General features: G+C 39.7%; 1 protein-coding gene across 3 annotated transcripts; it reads right to left on the minus strand.

Annotated features, from left to right (window-relative positions):
• Window positions 1-3,345: 3,345 nt before the first annotated feature.
• ran (RAN, member RAS oncogene family) lies at window positions 3,346-6,527 on the minus strand. Of its 3 annotated transcripts, none has more exons than XM_061726318.1 (7): window positions 6,443-6,527; window positions 5,604-5,661; window positions 5,355-5,439; window positions 4,536-4,661; window positions 4,242-4,429; window positions 3,962-4,132; window positions 3,346-3,854 (listed from the first exon to the last, which is right to left on the minus strand). In XM_061726318.1, the coding sequence occupies exons 2-7, from the start codon at window positions 5,646-5,648 to the stop codon at window positions 3,810-3,812; spliced, it is 660 nt and encodes a 219-aa protein (XP_061582302.1). In that variant the 5' UTR covers window positions 5,649-5,661; window positions 6,443-6,527; the 3' UTR covers window positions 3,346-3,809. The 3 variants fall into 3 exon arrangements, with proteins under 3 accessions (XP_061582302.1, XP_061582303.1, XP_061582305.1); XM_061726319.1 differs by having other exon boundaries at window positions 6,357-6,461; XM_061726321.1 differs by lacking the exon at window positions 6,443-6,527 and adding an exon at window positions 6,392-6,435.
• Between the last annotated feature and the right edge of the window lie 2,167 nt (window positions 6,528-8,694).

The following is an 8,694-nucleotide window of genomic DNA, read 5'->3' on the forward strand; positions in this document are numbered from 1 at the left end:
TTCATTTTTTATGTTTATTGTTTCTCTACAGAATTTATTTTATTATCATTTAGTATTCAAATTAATACCAAACAAAAAACATATTGATTACAGGCAGTTAATCTTGACATTTTCTTGATATTTTTTCCAATTTGACTACTTTCCCTGAGCTTATCTAAAATGTGAACAGAAGGTGAACAAATGTATTGGTGCCCTGAAGAAAAAGCCGTATTAGTCACTGAAATAACTCCCTATTTATTACAGGGGTGTAAAGTTGTCACTCTGCTGTTTGCCTTTCATGGTGTGCGCCACACTGATCATCAAACAGAGAAAGCAAAGGAGAAAGTTGCCTGACGTGATCAGAAATACAATTCTCGACAAGCATGTTAAAGGCAAAGTTACAAGCCATTGACATTCCTATGCGTACAACTGCAAATTTCTACAGTTTGGGGTCTACAAGACTGTAACCAGCCTCCCTGGAAGTGGCCACATGAGGAAAATGGATGACAAATTGAAGAGACAGATACTATAAATGATGACAAAAGAGCCCAGAAAAACTTACAAAGAGATTCAAGGTGAACTCCAAGGTCAATATACATCGGTGTCACATCATACTTTAATGTTTGTGTCAAAGTGGACAACTGAAGAGTAGTCCACTGTTGAAAGCAAATCATAAAAACTGAGACTGGAGATTTTTTTAATTCATGTTGACGACCCACTAAGCTTCCATGGGAGGTTCTTTGTACAGATGTTGCAAAACGGGAGGTTTTTGGAAAGTTGCATCAGCTCTATGTTCACAGACTCAAATATAAAGCATTAAAAGACAAGAAAACTGATGCTACTGAAGGCTTGGTTATGATCTGGGGGTACTTTGTTGCACCTGGTACAGGGTGTATTGAATCTGTGTAGGGAATTATGACATTTCAAGACTAACAAGGCATTCTGGTGGAAAATGTGCTTCTGAGTATCAGAAAGTTTGGTCTCAGTTGCAGACCTAGGTCTTCCAACAGCATAATGACCTAAACTATCCAAGAAAAGCTAACAATAAAAAACTGGACTGTTCTGACATAATTTTCTATGAGCCCTGATCTAAATCCTGCTGAATGTCTGCACAAAGAGCTAAAACATGCAGCCTGAAGAAGAAAACTCTTCCAACCTGAGACAGTTGGAGCATAACAGTTGCTCATGAAGAGTGGACCAAAATACATGTCTGTAGGTGCTGACATCTGAAAGTTACAGAAATCACCTGACTACACCGATTGCCTGAAGAGGCTGTGCAACAAAACATTAAGTTTAGCATACTATCATGGACAACCCCTCTCACCCCCTACATGACACCGTGGGAGCCCTCAGCAGCTCCTTCAGCCAAAGACTGCTCCACCCGCGCTGCAAGAAGGAACGCTACCGCAGGTCCTTCATCCCCACAGCCATCAGACTTTATAATAACAAACTGTACCCACCCAAGTGCAATAACCTGTCTCTTTGAAAGTGCAATAACCTTTGCCAGCTAAATACCTCACGTATTTTTGCACATGTAAATATTATCCGTTTTTTTGTGTTTACTATTTTTTTTTCTCTTGTACATTACTCATTTTTCTACATTTTAGATTGCTCTTTTTTATTATTTAGCTATTTATTGGTTATTTCTATTTACATTTTTTGTATAAACCGTTGAGCGTGTGTGTTTGGCTGCTGCACGATTGAATTTCTCCTCTGGGAGATCAATAAAGTCTTCTATTCTATTCTATACCTAATAATTAATCTAGGCCAGTGTCATTTGTTTTGTTTTGTTTTTTATTATTATTCTGTGGAACTGCAATTTAAAAACAATGTCTGTTTTTAATGAGTCAATTTTCATTAAAAGGAGGTTTATCAACAAATTTGGACTTTCACAACTAACTAAGAAAGCCAATCGAGGTGCAGCAGGAAGATTTCAAAAGTTATGAGGAAATTTAAGAGTGTATTGCTTCAGTAATTTAAGACATAACATCAGTTACCTTCCTAAACTGGCATTTAATGCAATTGTATAGCACTATGAAGGTTGAATATCAATGTATATCAACATCCAAAACCAGTGTACCGTACATATATAAATATATATACATTTAGCAAAAGAAGGGAAATGTGTGTGGTAGATTATTTCTATGTTGTAACAACGCTTCTAGGCAATACATCGTCTACTGTTGGAAAGCCTGTTTATTTCCCTTTTAGATGGTAACACATTTGTGGGATGAGTAGCAGAGTTGAGTATGTGTCCACCAAATCAAAATATCAATATCAAAATTTGCCAAATCTTCTCTGCCAATGCCAAACAACTTATTCTGCTGTTGCTATTGACTCTTGTGCTGGTGTCAGCAACATGTGCACTGGAACCTGAACACGTGGAAGACATAAGTTCAGTGATTAATCCAGATCCTGCCTGCAATAGTTGGATCGTAAGGTCAAAGTGTGGAGAAGACTTACACTTAATGCTGCACTGAAAAAGTAACATCCTTTAGTGGAGGCAGTGGGGCATAACCCTCACTGGAAAAATGAGGCTCGCCATCATTGGAGGCAATCACTTTGCAAAGGTATCGAGATGAGATTCTGCAACCGGTGGCAACCCCATATCTCAAGTCTGGGACTGAACTCTATCCTCCAAGATGACAACACTCATCCCCACAGTGGGGTTTATCAGAGAATACCTCCAGAATTTGGGAGTGGAGAGGATGGACTGGTCTGCCAGCAGTCCCGACCTCAACCCCCTTTAACACTTGGGTTTGCCGTTTGTGCCAGTGACTGAGGACAAGTTGGGTGACTTGGGACAAATGCTGGTTGAAGAGTGGGATACCATCCCACAGTGTGTGACCAGGTTGGTGACCAGCATGCCGATGAGGATCCAGGCTGTTTATTTAGCCGTCTATGGATCTTCCACATGCTGAGGGTATTGTTTGTTAAATTGCCAATGGATTGTGTTTTCAAACTTCAAAGTCGTTGGCATTGTCAGAATGTTGCCAAATTTTACATGGTCGCAACCCACATACTCAGTTTTGCTTCTCATCCCACAAAAACATGTTCCTTACAAATGTGGCACCAACTAAAAAGGGAAATGATTAGGCTTTCCAGCAGTAATTTTTTTTTGACAAGCATCGTTAATGAAATTTACCAATTTCCTTACTTTTTGTACCAAGTTTATATACACACACGTTTGTGCCTCAGCTTATTTTAAAAATTCAATGTTTAAACTGTTATCAGCAGCATTACATATTTACATTCACCTACATTAAATCAGTACAAAAGAGCCTGGAATTCATTTTCATCATAGGGCATCAAATTCTGCTCACACTGGCAATTTGCTAAGGTGTTGAAATAAAACCATGTAATATGTAATTCAACTTTTTATTATTTCTGTATCTCGGAAGAAATAAATCTAGTTTACAAGGCATTTGTAACAATTCTGAACTACACAAGCATCCCTCTGACTGCATGGAATACAACGTCCAAAAAAGGAGGAAAGAAAAATCAACAGCATGAACATGGTATATTGAGAATGTTTTATTCAAAGTTTATTCCCCTTAGTGCTCCCAGTATACCGTGAGCTGGGTATGTGCAGTGGAAGGTGCTTGATGAATAGCACGTTGCCATGCCAACAACACTGGGGTGGGCGTGTCATACAGTGAAATTAGAACCACAACTTTCGCAAGTTTTTTTTTTTTTTTAGTTTTAAAACAAAAAAATTCGAAAATAAAAAAATCTGAAAAGGGATTTTACAGTTAAGGGGGCAAAACTCAACAACTTCTTGTCCACGGCTGGGGAAGGGGTGGGGTGGGGCAGGGACACCAGAAAACAGGTTAGAGGTCATCTTCTTCATCTGGGAGTGCTGTCTGTGATGCAACCTGTGAAGTGGGCGACAAACGTAAATTTTCAACCACATGATACCCAAACGAAGAAGAGATATTTAAATTTACAAAGTGTGGTATAACAGTGTGTAAAGAATACTTACTTGAAGCTCTTCCTCATATTTAGCGGCAAGGGTGGGGTCCATCTGGACCTCTGGGGGAGCAAGGGCAGGCATAGCCACAAACTCCAAGTTGGGATCACCAATCAACTTCCTTGCTAACCACAGGAAGGGCTTCTCGAAGTTGTAGTTACTTTTGGCAGAAATGTCATAGTACTAGTGACAAAAACCGAAAAAAAAAGACAACATTAGACCAAATGAACACTAGAATTCTTACAATAAAAACGCAACTTCATGAACAAATTGATTTGAGTAGTATATTCACCTGCAGGTTCTTCTTGCGGTGAAACACGATGCTCTTGGCTTTGACTTTCCTGTCTTTGATGTCTACCTTGTTGCCGCAAAGAACGATGGGAATGTTCTCACAGACGCGCACCAGGTCACGATGCCAGTTTGGCACATTCTTGTAAGTGACCCGAGAGGTTACGTCAAACATGATGATCGCACACTGAGCTGTTGAGAGAACATTTAAGTTTTAACAGACATAATAAGGGACAGGTGGGTAAAATTCCACATAAAGGGATGCTAATTTTGGGCTTCCTATGGATGGAAAGAGCACCTTGAATGTAGTAGCCATCTCTCAGACCACCAAACTTTTCTTGACCAGCTGTGTCCCAGACATTATACTTAATGGGTCCTCTGTTGGTGTGGAACATCAGTGGGTGCACTTCAACTCCCAGGGTTGCTATAATTAGAAATGTAGATGAGAAAAAGAAACACTGATGGAGACAGTAAGCCCCCCCACATAAGAGCATTTCTTCCCCTGTATCAACAGCACATTTTATCCATCACTTTCACGTACAAGCAAAAATAATTCTGAATTGTCCCTCAAACTACCATATAGGCAACAGTATTTCAAGTTATCCCAAATTCACACATTTTATAATTGTGATAATTTGAGCTTATGAAACTTTTCCATGCATGGCACAATCACCTCCGTTCAAAAAGTGACTGAACTGACACACTTATGTGAAGTATGATGAAGTTCTACATAGGAAGACTAAAACAAATGTAATATATTTTTTTTAAATACAATTAATGGCAATGAATGGGTTATTCTCCCAAGAGGGAAACAGGAGGAAAACATTCTGACTGCATTCATGTACGTGTGTTGGCTTGCTTTCTGTCACATTGTACAGTCTTCACATACCCCATCTTCATACAATTTGGGTTAGCAAGTAAAATACAACAGCACGCATAATCATGAGTTGGAGAACTTATGAGCTGCAGAAACTTGAATTTTGTGGGGCACTCCTAAAAGTTTACAAATGCAACCTTCCAAACACTTGCAGGAACCCTGGATTTTTTCTTTACAAAAAGAAAGTGAGAGATTTGCATAGCCATAGCTTGGAGATCATCTCGTGTGGGTTGTACTCACCTACATACTTCTTCTCAAACTCTCCTGTAATATGCCTCTTCACAAAAGTAGTTTTTCCTGTGCCTCCATCTCCTACCAACACAAGCTGCAAGGGGGGGAAAAAAACAAAACAAAAGGCAGTTACATCAGACTGGTTAGTTCTGGTTCACCACAGGCACACCTAGCTCAGCTACTGCAAGTTCAAAGACGATTTCTGCTCACCTGAGGAAAAAGAAATAGATATGATATCGGTATAAAGCAAGCACTTACCTTGAACACAGCCACCGGCACACACTGTCCCATTGAGTCAGCCATGGTTACGACTTTCCTGAGCAGAAAACAAGGCGGGATGTTAGCACGCTCCGTCTCCTCAGCTAGCAATCTGCACAATCCTGCATCAGTACATCCAACTACGAAACAACGACAACGCTTTTCAACAGCTCACCACCGTTAGCGCGTTTTCTTAACAATTAAGAGCCGGTCTGTTGCACCAGGACAACTATTCTAGCAGCTTCTCCGCCTTTAACAGCAGCGTCACGGTGTTAATGCTTGATATCAGACCAAACCAGAAACACAAAGAGAGATGTAATCATGGCCTTTACACAGAAAACGCCAGCTTAATGTGGAACTGTTTCCCCCAGTGGGCTCCAGTAGACGCGGAGCGGCCACGCTGCTGCTGTTAGTTTAGTGCGCCATCTGACGCGGGAGCGACTGGAACAATCGAGCTAACGAGTTTCCACGCTGCCCTAGCTCTCCCTCCCAAATAAACGGCTCAATAAACGTCGACATAACCGCACAAATGCACCATTAGTTCTGACAATACACGCTCTGTGGAAAAAAAATACGAGCGAGCCTGAACAACAAAGCCCCCAGCGAGCGGGGGGTTGCTAACTGAGGGAGCTAGCGCGGCATGGGAGCTATCCCCCCAGCAGGCTAACGGCTAAGATAGCACACACAAAGATACGTCTAAATCTCGCTGTTCAAATAGCAACACCCTGAACCATAAATACAAATCATACATACAGCTTCCCGTTTGGCTTTCTTTTTTTTTAACTGACTTTGACAAAGAGAACAAAGTTGTTCCCGGGCCGGCCTGCTGCTGCACTCACCGGTGTGGACGCGCGGAGAGGAGAGAGTAAATGGCTGCGTTCGCGGGAGAATCAGCGTGCAGCGTGAGTCAGCTTCCGCCCTGGTCACGTGACTCCTGCAGCGGTAAAAAAAAAAAAGAGGAGAAGAAGAAGAATATAGATCCATGCTCTACAGGCCATGATTCAGCATCCATATATACAGGACTGTCTCAGAAAATTAGAATATTGTGATAAAGTTCTTTATTTTCTGTAATGCAATTAAAAAAACTAAAATGTCATACATTCTGGATTCATTACAAATCAACTGAACTATTGCAAGCCTTTTATTATTTTAATATTTCTGATTATGGCTTACATTTTAAGATTAAGATTCCCAGAATATTCTAATTTTTTGGAATAGGATATTTGAGTTGTCTTAACCCTTGTGCTGTCTTCGGGTAAAGGAAGGAAGAAGAGAAGAAGGGAGAAAAGAAGGAAGGAAGGAAGAATGAAAAGAAGGAAAGGAAGAATGAAAAGAAGGAAGGAAGGGAGAAAAGAAGGAAGGACGGAAGGAAGGAAGGAAGGAAGGAAGGAAGGAAGGAAGGAAACAAGGAAATAAGGAAGGAAGGGAGAAAAGAGGAAGGGAAGAAGGAAGGAGAGAGCAGGAGGAAAGAAGGAAGGAAGGAAGGAAGGAAGGAAGGAAGGAAGGAAGGAAGGAAGGAAGGAAGGAAGGAAGGAAGGAAGGAAGGAAGGAAGGAAGGAAGGAAGGAAGGAAGGAAGGAAGGAAGGAAGGAAGGAGAATTAGGTCATTTTGACCCGAAGACAGCACAAGGGTTAAGCTGTGAGCCATGATCAGCAATATTAAAATAATAAAAGGCTTGCAATATTTCAGTTGATTTGTAATGAATCCAGAATGTATGACATTTTTGTCCTTTTAATTGCATTACAGAATATCATAATATTCAAATTTTCTGAGACAGTCCTGTATATATATATTTTTTATTGAACACAATTTATAAACAAGAAAAACACATTTTATACAAGCTGCTAGTAGAAGAAATACAATATAAGAAAATAGAACATTTTGGGAGGTATCATGAACGATGGACATACAGGTATACACAAAAAATAAGTTAGACCATTAAAGTTAATAACAAAGAAACAGTAAGGCATTTTAAAGCAAATAGCATCGACATTTCAGAAAGATACTTAAAATAAAAGATACTTTGATATATTGGTTAATAGGTTTTTAGTGAGTTGAGTTATTTGACTTAATATTTTTTATAGAGACAAAAAAACTTTTGAAATCATTTCAAAAACATTGGAAAGAGGGCTTCATTTTTCTCCACTTACAACAGTGTATGTGATACTTAGCCAGTAAGAGAATGACATTAACCAAGAAGGACACTGATTTGTCCATTGTATCTATGTAAAAAATGTCTAATTTTGGAATGTCATTCATTTTTAAAGATAGCCAATTTCGAATTTCACGCCAAAAAGTTTGTGAGACAGGACACAATAGAAACATGTGATCAAGTGATTCTTCAGAGTCATTACAAAAAGCACAGGGGTCAATATATTACCCTAGGCTACCTGTAAAGTTTTGAATTTAAAAATACGGGACATTTTCCGCCAGTATCTTACATTTTAATACTGATTTATGAGAAATCCAAAATAACTAGTGTCAACCACTTACAAACTACAATTATGTGCTACAATTATAGCCTGATAGGCTGACCTTTGTTGACACTGAAATGCTGTGGACATTCCTATGTATGTAATTCCTATAATAGAGCCTAAATGAAAACACAAAGGGAATTAAAGTACACTTATTTATTCCAAATATTTTCAGTTTATATGCAAATTGATTGTCTTCAAGTTTGTTTTTTTAATTTGTCATTTTCACTCATGTGTCTCTCTGGTATTCACTGACTGATTATACAGCACTGGTGCAGCTGACGGACATCAGTCCTTCCCCTGTGAGAGACACTAAAAACACAGTTACAAATCTTTCAGATCGGGTAACTGAGCCCCATCCTGCTCCTCTTTAGGAAAGTAAATTTGGTTCTGTTCAGACTGTGTCCTGAGTGTGAGGGGTCAGAGATGTTACATGCCCGTTTCCTGGTCCTGGACCGGTACAGGTCCTGGATAAATGGGAGGTTAGTCCCAGTTATCCTCTCGGCAGACCTAATTGTCCGTTGCAGTCTGTGCCTGTCTAGTTTAGTGGTCGATCCGAACCAGACAGTGATGGAAGTGCAGAAATTACACATAACATGTTCCATCTTCATACAGAT

This window comes from Cololabis saira, chromosome 7 (genome assembly GCF_033807715.1).
Source record: "Cololabis saira isolate AMF1-May2022 chromosome 7, fColSai1.1, whole genome shotgun sequence".
Lineage (NCBI taxonomy): Eukaryota > Metazoa > Chordata > Actinopteri > Beloniformes > Belonidae > Cololabis > Cololabis saira.

Coding starts and splice junctions, on each gene's coding strand:
- ran (XM_061726318.1), bottom strand. CDS start 5,648: ATGGCTGACTCAATGGGACAGTGTGTGCCGGTGGCTGTGTTCAAG. Junction 4,662..5,354: donor GTTTGAGAAGAAGTATGTAG/GTGAGTACAACC, acceptor TTCTAATTATAG/CAACCCTGGGAGTTGAAGTG. Junction 4,133..4,241: donor ACCGCAAGAAGAACCTGCAG/GTGAATATACTA, acceptor TTTTGTCACTAG/TACTATGACATTTCTGCCAA.